At 42.8% G+C, this 25,033-nt stretch overlaps 1 protein-coding gene across 3 annotated transcripts in view; it reads right to left on the bottom strand.

Moving 5' to 3' along the window:
- DPP6 (dipeptidyl peptidase like 6) overlaps positions 1–25,033 on the bottom strand; it is a 508,132-nt gene that overhangs the window by 256,534 nt on the left and 226,565 nt on the right. Inside the window, exon 1 of one of the 3 annotated variants that reach the window (XM_086741831.1) lies at positions 5,328–5,580. The exons of the other annotated variants lie outside the window; for them this stretch is intronic. Within the exon in view, the coding sequence (XP_086597957.1) occupies positions 5,328–5,384 (57 nt within the window). The 5' untranslated portion in view covers positions 5,385–5,580. Of the gene's footprint in view, positions 1–5,327; positions 5,581–25,033 lie in introns of those variants that run through there. 3 annotated transcript variants of the gene reach the window in all.

Here is a 25,033-nt window from a genome sequence, read left to right as displayed (position 1 = left end):
CGTAGGAGCTCTGCTATCACAAGTCACTGAGATAATACGCTAAATTAGCTCATCTCCTGGGAGACTCACTCCCACCTGTTCAACAGCTCCAGGCCAAGCTCCTTTCAGCCCACCGTTGAATCTGAGTACAGCAGAGGTATGTCACAGTGCTCCTCTATTCCTCTCCTTGGATTTCGTGCACTGGGGTGCTGCAATGGGGAATCTGACCGTGCCAGCTAATGGCACCGTAAATCAGGGCTTTCTTGTACCACATTCACAGCTCAGTCTGCTTCCAAACATAAAAGCATAATCTTGAACCTTGCTAAGAAAACACAGAGGATTCAGTAGTGGCTTTTTGTGGTCCAGCATACACCAGTGATGGTACTGACAAATTAAAGGGCAAAGTCCCTTCCCTATCTCGACAGATAAAATTCACAACTTATAATATGTGCGTGAACCTGCTGTACACTGCAACGTGTTTACAACATCAAGGGATCCTGCACTCTTTGGAGCCAATTCGTATTGCTCACGTGATGTAAGGTGGCTTTCGTGTCTCAGAGAATGGGGATTGTTGCAGTCTTCCAGGTAAAGTATGTTGAACTAACCAAGACACTTGACACCCGGGGATGATGATTTTCTGCACAGCATTTAGGTGAGCAGAGTAGATCTGGAACGATTTTAAGCCACATCTCACCGGGAAAAAAACGAACATCTAAGATTATCATCAGATACAGGAACATAGCTCACATGAAGTTACATTTATTCAACTGCATCCCTCCATCCCTACTAAAGACATGTGGGGTGCGCCTAGTACTTTTGTTCAATTCAGAACTGCACTACTGACCAAATCTCTCCGTTGTGCTCATCTACCGTGCTCTCACCCACATTTCATAGTGGCCTCAGAGCACACAAACTGGCTTCTTTTTGGATGAAGCTAAATGAAGATGCCGTTCAATCACTAAAGGACATTCACGCCAGTCTGGAACTAGCTTGAAATAACCCCCTGTACAAAATGTGTATTTGGGACCTCAGTACCACCTCTCTCAACCTCGGGGGGCGGGTCCACACTACTTCCCAGTGTAAGTAAACCCATATTTTTTAGTTTATTCTAGTCTGGGAATTAAGTAATGACATAGGACTCAGCTCACAATGGCTGAGGATATTTACGACCTTGAAGGAAGACAGCAGGGCACACAGGGATTGACATCCCTTGCTACAGGAATACCAGAATTACTCAAATTATAACTATGTAGGGGAAAAGCTAGCATAATGCACCTAAAGTGCACTCTTTTTTTTTTTCTTATTTGGATAAATTTACTCAAATAGCGGCACATTTCAGCATAGTATATCAGATACTCCAACCATACTCACTCTTCAAGATACTACAGGCTATTTCTGTGAAGTACAGAGTGGCAGGGGAACATTAGGAGCATGAAATATTAATCTTTCCATCATTTTATTCCTGAGCCTGGCCTAGGTTTTCCAAGTTAAATGTATTCTCTCTCCACTTGAAGACATCTGCTATTTGGAATTCTGTAAAATTCTGTTTTGTAAAATTCAAAATTGATTACCTTAATGACAGCTAATAGGCAGAACTATTCTCTTGATCTGACTCCACTCCTCCATGGAGCCCACTTCAACAAAAGGCAGCCCTCAAGCTATTTCGCCTCCTTACTTAATTTTACATGGAACTTACATGTAAAATGTAAGCTTACATTTACAGGTCTTTTACATGGAGCTGCACGCAAAGAGTCATTAACAACCTTGTCTAGGACACGCGCACATTTCAGAGCAGGATCTCACTCCCTCTAAGTCCATGACAGTTATTCTCTCTACAGCAAAAGAAATGGGAACAATCATTTATTCTGAGTGTTCAAGTACCAAATTAACCAATCAACTCTTTAAATATGTTTTAGAAAAGGTGCTCTTTGGGAATCTGTGATGCTGTTATCTTTGATTTGCTGATTCATTTTTTACAATACTTAAAAGTCTCATTTTAGCATTATGCCTATTAACACATTTTCATAAAAAACAGCCTCCTTATTTTTATGTATAACTGTAGAGCTATTGGCATTCCCAAAGGACATTAAAAGTAACAAGAATTGGGCTAAACTAAGACAACAAACTTACAGGCTTATGTTAAAACCCAAAGATCTTCAGCCAGTGTAAATTACTAAGGCACACTGACCCAGTACGTGACCAATTGTTCGTATTTTCTTCTCCTTTTTTTAACAGAAAAGTGGTTTTAACGGTATATTCACCCACCCAGCTAACAATCCCCAAGACAGAGAACAAGATTCACTAGTCCTCTTGAGCCAGATCCCAAGCCTATTAGTGTCTGCAGGCTTTTCTACGGACTTCTGAGCACTAGGTCTAGCAGAAAGCCAAACATAATCACTGTACACTGCACGGTACCCAACTCCAACCATTTGAACAAGAAACCATAGCTGTGTCAAAAGCACCTGAGCGTACAGAGGCAACAACATTCAACTTACATCTTGATCAAGCAATCACAACTTGATGGTACGAGACAGTATTACATATCACTTACTGAATGTTTTCTGTACATGACGCCCAAAAGACTTAAAGTTCAGACTCATGAAACAGCTAGGCAAGGAGATAAATGATGAAAATTCAGAATAGTTTAACTGGCATGGAGGGGAGCAACATTGCTTATCAGAAAGAAACTGTAAAGAAACATTTTTAATTAACAAAGGGAAGAATGGGATGCTTATTGCCTGGCTTCAAGCAGGTAAGGTAGTGCATTGCTTATCTCCACATCCCAATAATTATAATTTTTGTAAATCTCAAGATAGAACATGCCTTCATTTGCATATAGACACGAGTCTGAATTAGATTTTTAAATTTATGCCTGCAAAGCTCCTGCAGATGTTTTCAAACTTTCCCCACCCTGTTCCTGCAGCGTCTTTTTGTGCCCAGCTTCTGTTTGGGTTAGCATGGTAGGACACAGCATAGACTTAAGCCAACTGTGTCACTTGCCTACCTCTGGACCCAGGGACTGTCACAGCAAGGGATACAGAAAAGGCACGGTCACAATCTCTTACGACAGCAGCAGCTGTTTCTGAAAAAGATTCAGTCCTCCACAGACAAATGAGCACTTTGCCTTCAATTTTCTCGCAGATACAGTTTTCACTTTCTTGATCAGGTTTAACAAAGAAAAAAATCTCTGCAATTCTTGATATGCACAAGCCTGGAAATAGAATTTCAGCTGGAAATAGAATTTGGATAGAGCCTTTTTTTTTCAGTTATGAACTGTTTTAAATAAAATAAGGGTTTAGATCTGCTTTTGGTGTTGGAAGATAAAAGTGCACTCAAATCAATGGACACAGATTGGATCTGACCCCCAGCTGTGAAGCCATTTCACTAATAATGTATTGTGAAATCAAACAAAAAAATATGGAAGTGAGGAAAGTTGCTTACAGACTCGAACATTAATATTCATCCACATCATTGATATTTATATATGCTTGATATTTCTATTTCATGCTCACACTAGGGCAGAGCTGAGAGACCATGGACTTTCAGAATATATAAGTGTACCATATGGGTATAATTGCAGCTCCATCAATTTCAGAATATATTCAATCAAGCCTCTGCATAATACTGAAGACCTATTCTGGGCATTTTATACCTCGTATGGGAAGAGAGAAGTTGAAAAGACTGGCATGCCAGTAGCAAAATGGCATTAGGTAACACCACTTGAAACAAAAACACTGCTCCTTTATGAAAGCCAACCGACTTACACTTCTTGACTTACAAAACCTGACACTTTCGCACAGCTTTGAGGAGGAGGGGACAGCCCCACAGTTCTCTTTGTTCAGAAAAGGCACTTATACACTCCTGCCTCCCAGAAACATGGCTAGACTAATTTTAATCTTCAGCAAACAGTGACAAAAATAGATATTCGAAAAACAATGGACAGAAAAGCAGAGAAGCCTGACAGATGTAAGGTTAAATGAAGGCACAGTTTCTTTACCCTCAGTATCAAAGTTGTTTTCTTCTTGTTTTCACTGAAACGTTGAGCCTGTTTTGGCCATCAGTAAAATGTCACCCTGACAAATGCAGATTTTATGATGCCACTTGTGGTACCTAATGTCTTTCCAAGCTTTTCCCTTCCTCAACTCCCTAAAATAAAGCACCAAGCAAAAAAAAAAAAAAAAACAACAATGTGCAAGGCGCTCAGTCTATCAAGCCAGGAAGAACTATTTTAAGAATTAATTTGTGCCCTGAGAGATCTGTTTAAATTATCCTCCTGTGCTGTCCTAACCGAAGATTAAAGCAGCGAACTTCCAACGTCTTAAGGAGACGGCGAAAACCGAAGAACTGGAGCGTACGGATTCCTCCGCGGTCCCCCAGGCACAGGGCCGAGTGCTGGGAGGGGAAGCTGGTGCTGAGACGAATGGAGCTTCTGATCTGCCGGTGCACCACGAACCTTTGCCATCCTCAGCTGGAACTCAGAGATCACAACCAGACTTTCCCTTATGCCATCACTTCTTAACTGTGCCTATACTTACAGCTGAGGATATGTTCCCCTTTTCTGCCACCCATCGCTTTTTTTGACCGAGAAAGTTTTGACTTCATTCTGTCCTAGTAAGTGCAGTCAGATAAGAATACCCTCTAAAACACAGGCATGACAGAAAAAAAAATAAGGCTTTAACTTTCTACCTCTATAGAAATATACACAGCATCTATCAAGAAAAAGAAAATGAATCAAGTTCAGCTATGGTGTGAGCACTGCAATTTTCCCCAGAGTCAATGGGAGTTATACCTACTTACAGCTGCTTTTTGCCCCCCCATCACTGCTTGCACATGCACAGCCTGAGTACACACCGTACTCTGAAGCGTCCTACCGAGAAAATGTCAGAAAAAAAAAAAAAAAATTAAAAAAAAAAATCCCTGAAAGTGCATGACAAAGTGAGAAGCTGAAACCCACTTTTGCAATTTTACATTCGTCTGCAGAGGGGCTGTTAAAAGCCTTACCCTCTTCCTCCAGCGAGAAGGGGCCTCCGTCCCAGCATCTTGCCCCCCAACACAGGCACGTAAGGAACAAGTTACAGAACAAATCTCTATAGCCTTCAGCAAGAGGTGCAGGCTGTTAAAAATAGCACAATTTCAACTTCCCCCCCCACCAGCCACCACACATACTGAGAAAGCAGACCTTGAACCCAGCTACACATTACTTTCCTCCTGCCACTGACTGGTGACTCAGTTGACAATTTTAGGAATGCACACCAAGAAGAGAAAAAAAAAATCATCATCATACAAGAAACATAGAGCTATACCATGCAAATCTGTATTTGTTTGAAATTGAGGAAAATAAGCATTACCTGGTCTTGTTGTTGGGCTTGTTTCCCTGATGCATTTTGCTCCTTGGCTGTAGTCATGCTCACCTATCTGTGCCCACTGCAGTGGCAAACAGGATTTTGTGTGTGTGTGTGTAAGCTTGTCTGTGTGTGTTCAGACATACACACACACACACAAAGACTAAAGGGATAAGGATGAGTAACTAGTCCATCACTTAATCACTAGCTGAGAAATTTCCCACCCCCACAAAAAGAAATAAATAAAAATGCAATGCAAAAAAGCACTAGTCTAGCTGTCTTCCCCCTTGAGCCTCTAAAATAAAAGCAGAAGCAGGAGCAGAGAGAAGGATGCTGTGGGGGCTTCTTCAATTAGCAACAGCCTCTGCAATCGTCACAGAAACAATGATAACTGCTTGGCAACCAGCAACTGGCAGCTCGGAGCCGGGAGGCAGCGATGTGGTCCTCGCTCCCCACCTCCACGGCGGCAGCCCGTGCGTTGCGCATGCACCGGTCGCCTCAGAGCACAATGTGCTGCTGGCTGGTGATGTGCAGAGCTGGAGCTCGGCACTCATCTCCCCTCCCGCAGCTGGGGAAAGGGACCGCAAGGCATCCAGTGCTCAGGAATTAATCCCACATTCCCCACAATGCTGGCGACGGGAGTCCCGCAGATGCAGAGCTGCTGGCAGATGCTCTCTCGTGTCCTCCCAACTTGCGGAGGTTTCAAAGCACTGGCAGTCCCCAGCTATGATGGAAAGCTGTGCTGAGGGTAGCCTCTGCCCGCTGCCAGGGCAGTTTTGGAGGATGCAGGATTCCCACCGATGGCACGCTGAGAGCACCAACGCTCCCCGGAGAGCGGCTTGCCTCACCCTCAAAGGGTGGCATGTTCACCAGGGTAAAACATGCCCCCAGCCCTCTCCATGCCCCTGATGCGACGGGGGGTCACATTGCATTTCTGACACTGTGGCTGCAGCCTGCGCGCTTGCAGTGGTCATGCAGGTTGCAGGGTGGCACACCAGCGTGTGCTGCCTGCTCCCTGAAGACTCCCTGCCATCGCGGGGAGATCTCCAACACAGCAGAGGTGTCAAACAAGCCCTCCTAGCCAACTCGCCCACCTTGCTGTCAGCATGAGGTGACACAGGGTGTGCCTGCGCATGAGGCATAAAGCAAGAATCGCTCTACAGTAACCCTCAGGGGACCTCACATAGTTGGACAAAACTTAGAGCAGCACAAAGGTTGTTCAATATTTGCTCAGGACTGACACAAGCTGTAGCTCAACTCAGTACCGGGTGACACGAAACTGCCATGTGGCTGCTTTTCCCAGCCACATCGCCTCCCCAGTGCACCCAATGTACTGGGCTGGGTGGAACCCCGAGCTCGCCTCTGCGCTGGATAAAGCGAAATGTTTTCTCATTCACATGATACTGGGATGTCTGCTGAGTCTGCAAGATAACCAGCTAAGGAAAGGGAACATCAGAGTATTTATCTGACAAGTGATTAAGCCCCATTTGATCCTCAATTTTCCAGCACAGATTTATTATACAAGGTCACATTCACCAGGTACACAACTCTGCTAGAGACAAGGTCTCCGTACACCTGGGATAAATTTGATCATTGGTTGAGGGACAGATCAAGGGCAGGTCAAGTTTTCCTACAGATTACTAGCCACTACTCAGACCTCCCAATGCATTTTCACCATTACACATCACACCAGTTCATAGAAACTACGACACAAAAGATCTGCAACATGGAATTGTGCTGGTAGGAAACTGGACAACCTTGCCTGGTCCCAGGCAACAGCTCATTAAGAGAAAGTGAATAGCACCACTCTCACAAGAAGCAATAATTTACATTTAAACCTAACAGCCTGTGTCAGCCTCTTGCTGGGTTATACTATGACACAGTCCCAGCTTACACTGCAATTTCATCTCTTTAGTCCCAACAGTTTTAGTCACAATATTTTGTAGATGTTTACAGTGAGGTTATTCTTGCTTATACATTTTTCCCTAGCCATCAGAACAGAATTGCTTTCAAGATCTTATATAAGTGGATCAGTTAGAATTTTCCAGTTGGCTTGGTCTATTTTTCTACCTGTTATGGGCAGTAATGAAGACTTGCTTGACACCACACTTTTGCTAAAGAGGAATTCAAATGAAACAAAACTCTATTTTGGGCTTTTTTTACTTCCTTACAGAATATCCTGGAAATTTCTGCAAACCAGATCCCTCTCGCTATACAGACTATTCACTGTGTCCCTGACCCCAGAGTACCTACTGGCACTGGCAATCACTGAACTTAACTGCACTTTAATTGAAAATAAGCATGTTTGTACCCATCTGTTTACCCTCGTATACCCTCCCCATGCATATTCAATTCTTTCATGGTTAACAATTTAAGACATACAAATTTCACTAGCTCTGGAAACAGCCACTCTTCCTTATAATGTAGATTTGTTTCCAGTAAGTTTGTTGTTGGGCACAAAATAAGTTATTTGTGCTAATCAGTCCAGCAGTTAGCTATGAAAATGCATATGGCTTCACCTCATTACATAGGTGCATTACAATGTTGACTGTTCTTGCTGCACCTCCCAATGTTTTGGCACAGTTATCCTGACGTTATTGAGATGCTCGGTGGCACCTCTCAGTCACCCCTGACGTGTGCAGGGATTTCACCCCCTCAGACGACCACGAGCTGCTGCTCACTGCCAGGAGGATGTGGAAGTAGGGGACAGTCTTGTCGTCCAGCTCTCTGCAACCCTCCTTCCTTGATCAAAGGGGTTCAGAGGCTGTCAAACACCTCCAGGGGAGATGCTAGAGGAGGAAGCAGTGGCCATTGCCATTCAGGAATACTCATTACTAACAGGCACAGAATAATCTGCTCCTATATTAGCAGGGCTGAGGCCATCCATCCTGACCTCTGTGCTATGTTAGGGTACCAACTTCACTGCTTGGCTGAGTCATGACTTATGAAAGGTTAATATATTCTTGTCACAGGACAAGAATCAGTATCTGCCAACCTCAGCAGCTGCCCAGGCAGAAGGATTTATACAGCCAGTCTCATTTAGGGCATTGCAGGAAACATTGGCAGATAAGGACCCTGGGAATAGGACCCTCCCATCCATCTCACCCCACAGCATCCCAGCTGACCACAGGGATACAGGCAGCACACTTTTCCTCCTCTCCAGGTTTGAAGATGCATCAGGCTGTTCATCCCTTACCATTCACCAGTTGCAACAGGTTTGTCTCTGGCTGCCTGGGCTATGCGCAGGGTCTATCTCCAGGCTCACTCCCTGCCACACAAGCTGCACTCCCATCGTCAGCATCCTCCAGCAATCTATGTAATTCACACTGTGCTACCATTGCGACAGCTCAGGAGCACCACTATAAGTATGACAGACAGCTCATCTTGGTTAACAAACCAAGATGCCTCTTCAAAACACCAACTACAACCACGTGAATGGCATCCCCGCACTTGACATCAATTAGCTCCTCCAGCACCATGGCAGGGCAGACAGCCACTTCCGTCACATGAGGAGAGGAACCAGTGATGGGTGAAAGGACCTCTTCGGAGCTTCTCAACTCATGTTCACCCAGAGTTCTCATTTCAACAAAATCATGCAGCATTGCAGTAAGACAGATAATTTTTAATCACCTTGTAACAAATTAGTCACACATGTCCTAGAGCCTTTTCTGTTAGAAGGAAGGGAAGTGCTTCATTCCCCTGAGACTGGAAGGAACAGGATTGTGGCCTGGGATTATGCTCCAAACACTCCCAGGAGTTCCTGGAGAGCATCTCCACCACCATCACCACCACCAAGCTCCCTCATGCTCAAAGATTCTTGCAAACCTTGCATGTTGCAATGGAAAATAATGCTGCAATAACTCTGGAAGGCAAGGGGGACTAAAACCTTAAAAAGTCATCACCACAAAGACCTGTGAACTCTTAGGAGCTGAAGCACAATAACCATTGTTTATGACCATGCATTACAGCAACACATGCTGGGTTTGTTATTGCTCCCAAACACTTTTAAGCAGATCAGTTTATTATGACCATCTTTGATCCTGCTCATCCAAGCAGATAGAGGTCTTTGCTGCCCATAGATGCAGGGAAGTCCCTTCATGGGAAGAAGCAAGGGGGTCCCAGGAGCATTCCCATCCCCTACACGTTACAGAGGCCAGATTCCACAGCAGCCTGTGCTTGCAGGGAGCCCTGCAGCTGCATGTGTCTCTTCAAGGGAGTATAGACTACACAAGGACAGTAATAAGCCTGCAGCAGCAGCAGGTATAGTTATTGGATGCAGAACTCTTCTGCTTTTTAAAAACCTGGGGTTCTGTCTGTACCACACTGCACTATTTATTCCCCCTTCATTATCACATCAAGGAAGTTGAAGCCAGTAGGCAGAGTGGGTAGAAATGAATTCTACTTGATTAACTATACCTTGGCAAAATCGGCTAATGTTCTCCCTTCTCTAGATAAAGACCAAATCCCATGGAGAGCTATGGATCTAAAATTTTTAGTGGGTCTAAACCATTAGTACCTGGGATATGGTAATGTGACACCTCCAGCAGAACACACCACACGATCAGCTTTTATACAGCCAGTCCCTCCGAGCTTCAGGGCCTGTTGTGATAGGATGAGGGGTAATGGTTTTAAAATAGAGGGAGGTAGATTCAGACTGGACATGAGGAAAAAATAATTTTACAATAAGGGTGGTGGAACACTGGCATAAGTTTCCTAAAGAGATGGTGGATGCCCCATCCCTGGAAACGTTCAAGGCCAGGTTGGACAGGGCTCTGAGCAACCTGATCTGGTTGGAGATGTCCCTGCTCCTTGCAGGGGGGTTGGGCCGAATGGGCTTTAAAGATCCCTTCTGATCCAAACCATTCTATGATTCACACTCACCACCAGTCCCCATTGTTTTATCTGGTTTGCTTTCAGTTCAGGAAGGACAGATGGCCCAGCAAAGCATGTACTCTGGCAATCTGTAACCGTGGAAAAACCTACTCACGGGTAGGTTACAAAGGAAAAGTCCTAAGGGTACAGTTTTTAGGATATAGTGTACAGAGGTAGTAGATGTTAGTAAGGTAACTCAGGAAGAGAGAGTCTGCCAGCACAGACATTCGCTGTAAGAAAGGTGAGATGGGCTTGTAAAAGTCATGCCATGGATTTTAGCATTCATTCATTTGAAAGGTGATTGCTGTAGCTTGGATCAAAGCAAGCCCAAAGAATGCAAAGGGAACAGTGCTCAGTATGCATTGGTGCTTTCTTCTTGGGGGGAGAGACAGCATGGTGGGCACACAAGGCTGACAGCTCTTGGCAGCTCCTGCAGCAATGACCTAAGAAGAAGGTCTACCTGACCCATGCTCTTCCAAGATCAGTGGCATACTCCTGGAGAGGGAAATTCATTTCATCTCCAAGGCTGATTTAATACATCTGCAACTGCCCTACTCCCCCACCATTCCAGCTTTCCTAGAGAATTCCAAGGAGTGAAGGACAAGAGGGAAAAGCCTGTACAAGGCAGGTTGTCCATGGCATCATCATGGTCCTGCAGATGTGCCAAGCCACACTGGTGACCAAGTCACTCTCTCCAGTCACAGTGCCAACATCTCATCCACACCAAAAGCAATGGCACAGCTCCTCTTCATTCTGGACCTCAGTGGCTCAGATGCAGTGAGTCAGAAGGATCTCTGCTCCTCCACTGCAGATCCTACTGGAAGTCAAGTGCTCCTCATATAGGGCATGCCAAAGCAGAACAGACAGCTGTAAAGCCATGAGGGCTGCAAGGTTAAAAACTGTCTTTATGGGAGTTTATGGTTTTAGATGCTGCAAAAGCAGGCAGACAACCTGGCTGTTCATTCTGGAGGTCTGTCGTGGTTTTGTTTAGTGAGGGGGGCCTAAGGTGGTAGCTTCTGTAGGAAACTGCTAGAAGTCGCTCCCCTTTGTTCAGTGGACTCGGCCGGGCCTAGGGCGGACCTGCTGCTGGCCAAGGCCAAGCCGATTGGTAGCAGAATGTCTCGTGATGACGCCTCTGCGATAACGTATTTAAGAATGGGAAAACAGAAAAAAAGAGAGAGAGAAGAGAAGATGTGAAGAAGCTGAGCAGGGGCAGAGGCGCAGAGGGGGAGGCTCAGGCCTCATGGGCCTTGCAGGCCTCACCCTCTGGCCTCTCGCCAGGCAGCCGACTGGGCCCGACTCGGTCCAGCCCGGCTGCAAGAAGTGGAGAGGAGATGAGAAGTGAATGAGATGTAAAAAAGATCCTGAGAGACATCTACCAGCCTGTTGTGAGGAACGGCTGCAGACGCCAAGGTCAGTTCAGAAGGAGGGGGAGGAGTAATGCGGCTCCTGGCCAAGATTCCCCTGCAGCCTGTGGTGATGACCATGGTGGAGCAGGTTGTCCCCCTGCAGCCCATGGAGGTCCATGGAGGAGCAGAGATCCACTTGGAGCCCATGAAGGACCCCGTACCGGGGGAGGTGGATGCCTGAAGGCAGCTGTGGCCCGTGGAGGGCCCGCTGGGACAGCTGTTCTGGAGAGACTGAACTCCGTGGAAGAGATCACCCACGCCGGAGCAGTTCCACAAAGGACTGTGGCCCGTGGGAGGGACCCCACAATGGAGCAGGGGAGGAATGTGAGGAGTTCTTCCCCCGACCATGAAGCAGCGGCGTAGAACAACATATGATGAACTGACCGCAACCCCCATTCCCTCTTCCCCCCTTGTGCCGCTCGGGCGGGGGGAAGGTAGTAGAGATAATGTTAAGCTTGGGAAGAGGGAGGGGTGGGGGGAGGTTATCTTGTTTTCGGTCTCATTCTCCTGCTGTTTGTAGTAATAAATGAATAGTTTTCCCCAAGTTGAGTCTGTTTTGCCCGTGACGGTAACTTTAAGGATTTCTCCCTGTCCTTATCTCAAACCTCGAGCCGTTTTTCCTTATATTTTCTCTCCCTGTTCTCTCGGAAGGTGGGGGGAGTGAGAGAGAGACTGCGTAGTCTGGTCCGATCGGGGCTGAACTACGACAAGGTCTCTGTCCTGTGCTCATCTGAATAAGCTTTGGAGAAAGAGAATTTAATTTTGTTTTGCTCTGAAAGCACAGTTTGTGCCCTGCCCCTCTCCAAGAATGTGACAACACTAATATCACGTTATTGCACAGCAATGTCCCCAGTTGGAATTGGGAACTGGAAACACTTAGATGGTAGAGAAGCTGACATCAGCTCTACTCCGACAAAGGCTGCAGAGCATCTCTAATGCTTACGCGCTATATCCAGCACTGCTTCTCAACCTTGTTCCTGTTAGAAGACCACAAAACCACTTAAACTTGGTCCAAATTAATCCCTGTCTTTTAACAAGACTTCTTAGCTTCTCAAAGGACATCCCAAAAATTATTTTTTTATAAAGGGGAAAAAAGCTTTGGTCTTTAAAGATATGTATTAATTAGCTTTATCTTGCACCAGCCTTACTACTGTCACCCCTCTCCAGTTGTCTCCAACTTGGTTCTGCCAAGGGTTAGCAACGGGGGAGTCTCTATGTCCAGACAAATTTTCAGAGGCTCCACTGAGGACCTCTGTGGCTTGGGGATCCACTCAGATGGATGATTTTGTCTATTTCAAAGGTTCTCTGAACACGCTAGAGGCAATAACAGATTATGAATATAGTTATAGATAAAAATATATCACATTTCCATTACCCATGACCAAGATCATTAAGAAAGCAATTTGGTGTGGTATTTTCATTTAACAGATCATATCCAGTTTATTTAGTCAGTACCATTAATTAGTTATTTGCATGAATATCTGTTCCTACAGGGGATACACTTCAAAATGTTCCTACAAGCTCGAGAACTCCTGCTATCTGAGACAGCAGATCTGTGCAGCAGCAGAGGACACAGAGACACTCGGCATTGCAAGAACGAGTTGTGGATCTCTGTAACAGTCCCATGGTGTCGCTGCTATTTGTGCATTCCTGAAACCTCACTAAGTTGTTTTTTTTGTTTGGTTTGGTTTTGTTTTTTTTTTTTTTTTAACTTCAGCATGAGAAGGTGGTTTAAAGTGATTACAATACTTTTATTTGCAGCATCATATTCTGCTGCTTCCTGTTTCTTGCTGCTAATCCAAGTTCCAGGAGCCCACAGCTCATGGTAAACAGGTATGACGATGCTGAGATGCAAGCTGCGAAGAAGTCTGCTCGCTTTTGTGCAGCTTAAAGCTGTCTTGCATAGCACTTTCCTGCCTAAATTGGAGCATGACTCTGGGGAACACGGCAGGTACTTGTGCCCTTCTCAATTCTGGATTACGTAGCCACTTTGGTTTGCGTACCCTAAAGATCAAGCATGCATAGCGATAGTCAGACTTTCCTATTTAACTGGATTATATTTTTCCAAAACACTACTTTTGATCCACCATGGGGTTATTTTTTGAGTCAGCATATATATATTTTAAGACATCGTTCCAGCCTCAAAGGCACATGATTAGCAGTGCCATAGTTGCTTGGCATTGTGTTATTGCTGCAAGGAATGCAGACTGTACCGCGGGGTTTTTTCTTCCCCTCTGCCCATTCCTGCTGGTGTGACCTTGGCAGCTGTAATGCAACAGATGCCTCTTTCTCGCTTGTTTATTTGTGCCAGAGAGACTTCTGAGGCCCCAACTTCAGTGCCAGCTGTGAATCATCTCCAAATCGGTTTTTCAAAGTTTGCCTCCTCACAGTCTCGCTTAGTATTTCTGCTCCCCACAATCTTAGGGATCAATCTTCACTGACATTTCCCCCTCTCTTATTTTTTCTCTGGGTAGCAGCTGAATCCCCTAATCATTGATTCAGTATGTGCTCTTTTTGACTGTTATTTTAGGAGTGGAAGGATTTATTTCTTTGCTCCCTATTTTTTAAAGTTATTTAAACATAAGTTTTACAGAATAGCCACTATATATATTTCTTAACTCAAACAGCCAAGTCAGAAAATGTAAGAGAGACCACCAGTGATGAAAAAACAGATATAACAAAATAACCCCCCTAAATTACTGTCAAACAGAGAATCCACATCTTCAAAACAGCTGTAAACATATTAGGGTATTTAGCAGCCTACTGCTTGGAAAAGGGAGAGCCTCATCTTCATTTTTAGCTGCAACAGTGATTTATAGGATGAATAAATGATCTGCATATAAGATGATGACTGGTTTAAATGTAAATGTTGTGAAAGACTTCTTATGTAAGCACATACAATTGCCTGAGAGATCCTCATACATAAAAGCCACAGCTGGAGCAAGTGGCTTTTTAAGCATTTGTTTTATGTAGTACACTTTTCATCGCAATGATTATTTTTCATTTACTTTTAGATCAGTTCTAACAAAAAAAAAACCAAACCAAAACTTGAACATACAACATGACCTGTACACTTCCAATAGCGAGGTTATGCAAAAATACTGGCATTGTGAAAGCAGCTAGATGCACATAACATACATTCATCTTACTGATGTCATATTTAGTTGGAAGTTATATCACCACAACTGACGAGGTCTCACAAGTGATGTAGGCTTAAGGACCAAATGTCCTCAGTTTCTGACGGTAAAACCTGACAATTGGCTGCATCATGTGCTGTAGGCTGGGCAAGGCTGAGCCTGGCTTTACACAGTGGAGAGGAGCTCTTTGGGACAGCTACGACCTCTAGCAAAGGATGTGAACATTGGGCCCTGACAAGCAGTAACCCATTGAACACCCTGGTAGCCTCCTTATAACTTCTCACAAATGTCACCGAACAACACCCAGAGAGGCAAATGTGTCACCTCTGCCACCTGCACAAGTATTTGCACTGGAGTTTACTGCCTCCCCGAAATGCTCACCAGTGCTGGATGACTTTCAGTGGCCACCTACACTCCCTGTCCTCAATTACTGGTGAGGGGCTGTGATGGCTGTGAGTGTCTGTATACTAGTAGTGTGGTTTTTGTCAAGGGTTTCTGGATCTCTCGAGATGAAATCTGTTATGGTAAACATATGTTGCTGCATTCCTACTAGCTCTATGGTAGATAAGCTTTTTGACCAGCCCAAAATAGCCTTTTCAAGGGTCTGAACAATGGAAACACTACAGACACTTGTCTTCTCTAAAAGAGACACAAAGGGACCCAAAGCCCTTCCTGTCTTTATTTATGTAGAAGGCAAAACAAAAAAAAATATTTTCAGATTTCTGTACTCAAGTCTTTGAAGGTGTAAGGAAGAGGCAGAAAACAGCACTTGGGCATAACTGTACGTCATTGGGTGGATGAAACAAATGGTGCATGGATACCTGTCACTTTGCTTGCTTTCCCCCTCTGTGCCTCAGTCCTCCCCCCAGCATTCACCTTTTGGGACTGTAGGTCTTCCATAGTACATGTATGAAAGCAGAGCACAGATAAAACTTGTTACTAGTATTTTGAATGCCCTTTAGTGGAAATGCTATTTATGCAAAATGCGCCAAACTGGAAAAGCTTACCCAGAATCCCCAACACAGAGGTAAAAGTATGTTTTAATTTAAAAAAAAAAAAAAGAAAGAAGGGGATAAATAGAGTTGTCTTGTCACTCGTACAACCTCAGTGGTCTGCTTTCCTTGTGATGAACCAAACAGAAATCAGAAAACCACCTTGCTCTGATTTTTAAAAAATGGACCAGCAGTTTTGATGTGCCACTTGGAGCACCTTTGAGATGTTTTCAGCAGATGAGAGGTGCTTTTTGAAAGCGCGCTAGCACTGTCTTTGTTTTAACTGCCTCAGGGGGGTACTCTTAAATTCTGAGAATGCTGCACCAAACCAGATTCCCAACTCAATTGAAACCAGATGACATGGTAAAGAAAGTGGAAATCTTACCGCATGATGTGTAAACACACACAATACATAACTGTCTGAATACAAATGCAAACAGAATAAGTAATTCAAGTAATGTAGCAGCAAGGTCCTGCTCCCATCTGTTTATTTGATCTGGTTGTAACAGAAGAGAATTGATGCAGAAGGGATGAATAAGATCTATATATCCTATACATCTTACTGAGATCTTCTGGAGAACAGTAGGGCTCTGAGCACAGCACAAGACTTCTAAAAGGGGATAAGATATCCTTTACTTAGCATTGATAATGTCCATTAATTATGGAGACATGGCAGGTATTCAGCAATGCCATCTCGGGCACTCAGGCAGAGCTGGAGCAAGAGCAGCTTGCACAGTGCCTGACGTAGGGCAAGCAGAGGAGGTGTGAAAGCCCTCACATCTCTACTTGAAATGACGAACAGTGCCTCAACTTTGCCCCCATCTGTCCCTACTGGAAGCAAGAACAAGGCTTTAAAAGGCTGCAGCTGTCAGCGGCACAAGAGCAGCAGCAACAGAGGTGAGATGTCCAAAATGTACAGGGAGCATAAAAAGTCTCTTGCCAGGGTTCACAACTACTCCTTGTGTCTTCCTATCTGAAATGTTTGTTGCTTTGAGGTCGAACAGTCAGGCAGAGGAAGGGTGAAGCAGTATGAGTAAGAGGCAGTGACTTGGGTACATGTAATGCTCTGAATGTCAAAGTGCTGCTGTAGTGGAGCACAGGAGTGGTAAGTAGCATTCATTAAGGGACCGAGAACCTCTGCTTAACACACTGTGACTCAATCCGACCTTGAGGTTGTCCACTACAGTTTGCAGGGCTTCACTGTTTTTTGTGAATATGAATAAAATACATTACAGCCTCCCCAAAACATTACACCAATACTTAATGTGATGTACTTAATCATACCTTCCCCCACACTCCCCAAACGAACAATCGCATCCTTTCTACAGCACTCACAAGTGAGTTTATCTCCAACACACAGTTTTCACCACAATATTGTTTGATACGGTATCTGTGACCTTTCCATTTTACCAGATTCTGAAGACAGCGAAAAAGAAGTAATGACACAAACATTTCAAGGTAGCTAAATGAGCACGTCTCTGAATTATTCCATACACAAAAAAAAAAAAAATTGATTTTTCTTTGGTTTAGAAAATAGCACAAGGATGGGAATTTGAGATATCTAGAGACTAAAAGAAAGTTCTGTAATATTCTATGGAACTCCTACAAATCTTAGGAGCCAAAAAACAGCTATGCAAGAATGTTGCCCCCTAAACATGCATCCCTTAGGAAACCATGCAAGTATGAAATTTGAGCTCCAGTGTGATAAGTGCACCAGACAGAACCATATGCTCGTCACATATAACTAACGTATGTTTCATTCATATACCTGTTCAATTGCATGTAATTACACATATGTAATATGCCCATCATATATACATACAAAAAATCAGATCACATGTACATCACTGATGAAAAGGTGAGCCCACTTGGCTTCCAATTGTCAGCCAAGCCTTCTGTTATCCCAACCTATGGCCTAGTTACAAAAAGAAATGCAGAAGGACTTAAAACCTGTCGGCTATATGTCAGCAGTAGGAGGCAACAGAAGATCAATACTACGTGCTCCAATGAGGCTTTGCTGTAAACAATGTGTTCTGGAAAGCCCGGGGTCACTGCCCAGCTCTACCTGTGAAATATGTCTGCAACTCCAATGTGTTGTATTTGGAAAGCTTATGAAGTCTCACCTTCATACATGAACTCACATTGGAAAAAAAAGAAGTCGCAACACCCATCATTGCATGCTCTGTTGAGCAAATAAGACTTTTTAAATCAAAAAGAGGTAGATTATATCAGATTTGAGAACACTATCAGCCTTTTATTGCAAACATTACCCAAAGACAATCTTTTGGACATATTTTTCAGGGATAATAAGGCAGCTTAGGGCTTACACTTATTCATGGAATCAGCAATCTTTTCATTTCTATTTGTTCTCCTCTATAGATCAAGACTTCTGCTGGTGTGGGAAGTGGCTGCAGAATGGGACCTTTAGAGGCTTAAGCTGCGAGATCCTGGAACAGTGGAAACAGAAGTTGACCAGTGGGGGGAAAAAAACCAAACAAACAAAAAACAAACAACAAATCAAAACAACAACCAATTCCATCTGCCTTATAAAGTAAGTCAGAGCACTGAATAGTTGGTTAACTATTTTTCACCTTGTGTGGCAGTCTGGTGATATTAGAACAAGCAACAGCCACCCTGAAAGGATTAATACAAGGAGAAACCATAATAGATTTATGGAAGAAGTACACACATTCATGCTTGCCAGTAAATCTGAGCTCAGCATGAAAGGGAAACTATCATACAAAATTTTAACAAAAGATTCTTCAGCAGTACTTCACCTAATCACTTTGCCCCTTCCAGTAGTCAAAGAAAAGTCAAAGAAAATGGGAAAATTCTAACCCACAGATCAGGCTTTTAATTCTGTCCAGAAATGAAGTTAAGAAACAGGCTTTCCAAAACAGATTAATCTATTTTCAACAGAATTTTTTTTCCCTTCATAGATGCCAGACGGGCTGCATATAATTAAAAGTTACAAAAATAGCAGAATAGTCAGTTACAGTCTTGAAAGGATGCTCTCATTTGGTATTTTGTGAAAACTGATTTCACTTCAGATAGTATTGACAGGAGAATGACATATACCTGATTCAACAGCTCATCTTACCAGTAAGTTACTAGCCTGCGATTGTTGGTTTACCCATGTGGTAGTTGCAGAAGGCAAATAAATATGCATTTATAGTCCATTCGGCATTCCATTTTAATGCTTTCTTTTCAACTGGTCCATTAGGATGACATGATTTTTAATAAAAATGAACTCACGTATCCCATTGCTAAATAAACTCTGCAGTATCGTTTTCTTTGCTACAGATACATTCCTTAGCAACACAGTTAGAGGATTCAAGCAGTTCCCTTAGAGAAAGCTTTTACAGATTTAATTTTCTCCCCAATAAGAGTATAGCATGTTAATAGAAGTTAACACAAACACAGATGGTAGAACAACTCCTTACGATACATGAACACCTTTGCTGAAAGTGTGAAGCCCATACTGTGTTGTGGGACATGGTACCAGAACACCTTTTCACTTTGACTTTCCTTTCACAAGGAAAAAGGGGTAGTTAATTTATCTGGGATGAATCCCTTTCTGAGAGATGGAAACTTAAGTATATTCATCAGATTTTGCACTGCAAATGAGGTTTAAATTTCTATAATCAAAGATACTTGATTGCTTTAAAAGGCTGACAGAGCTTCCATCCTGGAAAAATCCCATGCATCATCTTTTCCCAGCTCCTTGACATTACTCTGGCTCTGTAAAGTGGCTGTAAGTGTCTGTAAGTGCAATGCTCATCAATTTTAAAGCTTCCTTACACAGTCAGAGAAGTGCAATGCAGACACAGTATAAATGAAAATCCATTTTTGTGTGCTAAAGTCAAAACCAAAAAGCATCTATTCATAAAACAGTCCAGTAGTATAGTTGCATGCAAACAATATAGTCAACATATTAGAAATTCATTGTAATTAAACTAAGTGAAAAATAAATTTTTTATATATATATATATTTGTATTACAGCAGCACCTAGAAGCTGCACAAGCCAGGGTTCAGGCTGGAGATGTTTACAACAGAACAACAGGCCCTGCTGGCAATAACTTACAATCCCAAGAGGAATATTCTGCCTTCCATCTTCTCACCACGTGACTCTCTTTCCTAAAGAGAGCATTTTTACTATTAGTGAGTTTCTCTGTCCACGCAGGACAGCCATTTCTTTTTCCAGTACTCACTTCTGAGGCACCGTGTTAAAAGACTCTCTCTGTGTGCGCAGCGTTGCATCTCTCCCTTCCTTTCATAGACTGTTTCAAAGTACCCCTCCCAGATACAAAATGCTTGAATGGTTCACATCATCATTCAATAGCTTTCACTTGTGTTACATGCCCACTTGAGTTGAGCAAGGATTTAAAAGGTGTAGTTCCCTGCACAGGTTTCCAGCCTCTATCAGTCCACAGTTGCCAGCTGAGGTTTGATGCACCTTCCACTGAACTCAGCGTTGTGTTTCTACTTGCGGCACTGGGTTTGGACACCAAGACCACAGCCTTGCTGGGGGTTAGGACCCGAGCTTCACTCTGCAGCTCAGTGTTACAGAAATGTACAGCTTTGTGCTAAGTACCAAGAAGTAATTCAAAGCATGGGGCTTTTTTCCTTTCGTTCAACGCACATATAAAGAGTCACTCATGAATAAGATTCCTGATCCATACACAGTGGGACACGATAGCATACTTACAGTCCAGAATCCATTACAGTTAATATTGCACTATTTACACTCATTTGCCATAAATCTAATACTGTTGTTACGGCTGTTCCATTTAATGTACTCTAGGAATGCTCTTCAAGCCAGTATCAATTACATTTGCAAATAACTAATGCTTTGAGTTAAACAAAGTGAAAACATTCTTCCTCTGAGAAATTTAGTACTTTGTATCTGCATCTATTCCAAGTGAATCTAGTGTTTTATTCAATTAAGTACCACAGAAGAATACAATGATCCAGAAAACACTAAATGAAAACATTGATTCTACAATAACAACATTGGATGAGCCATGAACTGCTATGAATAACATAATCAGAACGCATCAAACTCAATTACAATTTCAAAATAGTCCTTTAATTTCACAGTAAGTTTTTAATGTTATTACCAACTCAACTCTTTGCCACTGACATTTGCGCAAAGCCATCTCTAATTTAAAGGCTGGTATTTTGTGACCTCAGTCTAGACAACTGGCACATAAACTACCAGGTAGTGCAAGTCTTCTAGAACAATGTGTTCTCATCCTCTTCCTCTTTGACATTACTGTTTGCAAGGCTAGATCTTACAAGCATGTCAAGTCAGACGCTTTTTACCCAACACAGACATTCATATTTCTTTGCATTTTGCAACCCTACTGTTCCCTGGAGATGGTCTGGATTGGCCAGTCCAAACATTGCTGAACTCAGGAAAGTTTTAAAAAGAAATCTCTGACTCCTTTCTCTCCAGTATTAAAAAACCAACCAACCCAAAACCTAATGAAAGCCCAAATCCACAGTTTGAAAATAAGATACAGGGAGAAAGAATTTCCAACCTAAATCCATTCTGTGCCATCATGGACATTCAATATAACAAGAACTTTTTGCAATATAGCATCACATAATGGGTGTGACTTTATCAGACATATCATTCCAGCCTCAGTACAACAGTTTAAAAGGCAATACCAATTCTCATTAGATCCACAGCACAGCTCTTAAAATGTCACTTTCCCTTCACAGATCAGGAGTCTTTCCAGCAGCCTTCTTTATAATTATGTTTATTATCAGCATCAATTTCCATTTCACCATTCACCTCAGAAGAACAGCAGATGCCTTTCAACATTTACAAGGAAAACCAACAATAATTGCTTTACCCACTACAGAAACACGGTCAGTGCTGGGGTGAGGTGAAGCAAATCTTCCCAAATCACAGCAACCCCTAATGACAAGTTAGTTCGCAACTAAAGAATAGCATCAGCCAGTTTTTTTTTCCCAAGGATTTCCTTGAGCTATCAACCTTTTACTCAGGGCTAAAATACATCTGCAAAGACGGAAAGTATTTATGATAAACGATAGCGTGGACAGGCATGTTTGGAGAGGTTGCCAGAAGATGCAACTATATCTTTAGGAAAGACTGATGTACGGAGCTTTCTTTAAACTACTCAGTGAGGCATGTGAGAAGCCCAAGAAGAAAAAAAAAAAAACCAATAAATTTCTGGCCTTCCTGAAGAATGAGAAAATCTTGACTTCATTAACACAAAAAGTGCAAAACCCAGAAGAGAGATAGAGGCCCCAGAATACACTACTTTTTAAAATGCCAACATCCTTTTTCTTTATTTAGTATGGAATATTACTTCTTGAGCATTCAGGTCTGACAGTACAGCAGCACCCAAACGTTTAGCAAACTTGACAATACTTAGCTCTAATAACTTCAAAGCCTGAGAAAGCACAGGAACATCATCATTTCATGCATCAGATCTGTTTAAGAACAGATACAAAGCACTGCTCACAAGCTGTAACAGAAACAATATTGTCTCAGCAATAAAACCATGGAATGGAAAAATCACAGAAATATTATCCACTTTCAAGTTTCATAGGAGGAAAAAAAAAAACCAAAGTGAACAAGATTTTGGTCATGCTGCTTTCACTGAAGAAACTCTAAAGGAAAAATATGATAACAGTTTAACACAGAATAATGAAATTATAGATTTTCCCCTCAGCTTGAAGAAGGATGCCTGGCCAAAAATGAAATTAAGTTAGTTTTCATTATGTAAAATTTAAAGGCTTTTCCTATTTTTTTTAGTTAATTTTGCTATTGTTATCTGTGATACAGCAATGTTAAATTGAATGAGTGTATCAATCTGTCAAATATTGCAATAAAACTAGAGCCTGTAGGTACAGTTGCCTTACAGGTGAAGCCATTTCTGAATGAAGGATATCTTTGCATCAGCAGGCAAGATTAAAAAAAAAACCACAAAACATATTATATTGGATCAAACCAATGATCAGTTTAGCACAGTTTATAGTACGACAGCCAGAATCATCCAGAGTAAAGTGCAAATTACTTCCACAAATCTGCTTAAAGGCACAAATTTTCTGTTGTTAAGATATTAATATTCCTTCCAAAAGTTATTTTTATACCTACCTAATCTTTATGCTTACATTTGTGAATGCTTTTTGTTCATATAAACACAAGAGAACTGACTAGAAAGTATGAGTGGGTGAATAAATTGTGTAGAAAACAATTAATCCCAGAAAGTGTAAAAACCAGGAAGGATGCTATGCTTCCAGCTTAGCTTTTATCTTCATCTCTAATACTTAAAATTTAACTTAAGTTATGGAGTTTGACTACCTCTCCCAAAGTGTGCTACTGCTAATCAAACAACAGTATTCTTAGTTTTGATACAAATTTCCATAATCTTCCCAAACCTGAAAGAATTCTCTCGGCACCTTCTCCTGGCAACAAGCTCCATGTGTGAAAATAAAGCCCTTCTATATTCAGTTTGAACTCAATCATTGGAAAAGGCAGGCTTTCCACTTCTTCAGAAGCTTTTGGTTTCCCTTCTCCGGATCATGCCTTTCAGTAGAACTTCAAGTGATACAGGGAAGTATTTGGGGGAAGCGGGTAAGAAGGAAAACTGTTTAACAGGAGGCTGGGTGGGAAACGTCATTGCTCTGGTTTCTGCTACCCTGGTTTCTTCCTCCCTGCAGCATCTTGTGTATCTCATCAACAATGACCATGGTTCAACTGCATGTAAAGAAGGGGAAAAGATGTCTTGATAGTCTGTTTAGTCCTATCCCCTTCCTTTATCATCTTCTACTGTGAGATAGAAAGCCTCCAAACTTCCAGGTGCCTTGGTCCTAGCCCCACACACATCTCTTCCTTCTCCTGCCCTAAGGTTATTTTGCCCATCCTCAATCAGAAACACACCTCTTCTTGCCTGACCGCTGAATGACTGATTAGTTTGATTTGTTCAACAGCCTGTCCCTTCCTACAGGAGACCATTCATTTCTGCCCAGCTCCTTCAAACCTCAGAAACTCTCAAACACTTCCCCCGAATTCCCCATCCCAGGGTCTGCCTATCCCCCAGGCCTTGCCACAGGTCCATTTATTGTGTCCCTCTTCTGGAGTCACTCTCTGAGTCCCAGGCTTCCTCATAACCCTAGGGATAGGCAGAGGTATGACACATCTTCCCTCTCTGCAGTGCTCTCAGCTCCTCTTTCATCACTTTTCATTCTCCTCATGCACGGGGTAACACTGGGGATGCCAATTCCTGGCGGGACACTTGCCTTGCACGGGCTAGATCTGGCCCGCAGGCTGACATCTGAAGAGCCCTGTGTTGCAATTTGGTGTCCTCTTTGTGGTCTCCTTTCCAAAACTAAATAACATCAATATTTAACAAACTTCCTATGTGTTAGATTTGGTCAAGCCTCAAAACACAATCATCAACCACCTCTGAGCTCAGCCCTGCATGCAGTGTTCCCAATGAAGCTACAGCGCTTACTTATACAACTATATTTATATAATTACATTATAATTACCCTCTATATTATTTTTCATCCCATTTTTTAATGCATTTTAACATCTTGTTTGCATTTTGTTAATTTGTTTTTTTTTTTTTCTGAATTCTGCTAAGCTCCTGGCCTCAGTGATGTTTTGTGGTGACGTAGCTCCAGAGGTGCACTGTCATCCAAGCAATTACTATTGTCCATTACCAACTAATCTCCATTGTTTATAGAAGAACTCAAGGTCAAACTATTCCACTGCAGCTTTGGGCTGATCACCCAAAAGAATATGACACTAATAATTGCTATTTGAATGCTAGAACAGATGAATAGCAAATACATTAACAGTGGTTCAGCTGTGAAGATTATGCTAGAGGAGGAGATTACCACAACTGCCAGATCCCTGAAGGTTCTGAGTACTTACAGTTCCTATTTGCATTTCCTTTGGGTCAGTGCAAGAGTGCTGATCCGGCATGGCAGTGTGCAACACAGAACTGCAGCGGAAGCATGCATGGGAAGCATGCTCCCTTTACACTGTGGGATAGGTCCCTTCAGCGTCATGGTCTGACTGTAGTTCCACCCGCTTTGAATAAAAATCTTACCTGCAAGAAACCCGTTACAGCTTTTTCTGTCTACAAAAGATGTTAAAACGCCCCCCCCCCCAAAAGAAATGCACGTAGCCAAATGCAGCAGTGGAGGAAAAGGTTGTTCCACCAGTCCACATCTACCGCCTCGGGACACGGCAAGGTCTATGTAACACCAATCTCTACTACTTTGAAACATGAGGATACAAGCAGAACATCATATA

This window comes from Chlamydotis macqueenii, chromosome 2, assembly GCF_036417535.1.
Source record: "Chlamydotis macqueenii isolate bChlMac1 chromosome 2, bChlMac1.mat, whole genome shotgun sequence".
Classification (NCBI taxonomy): Eukaryota; Metazoa; Chordata; class Aves; order Otidiformes; family Otididae; genus Chlamydotis; species Chlamydotis macqueenii.
The sequence above is the reverse complement of the archived record's forward strand: the minus strand, read 5'-3'. Positions and strand labels throughout refer to the sequence as shown.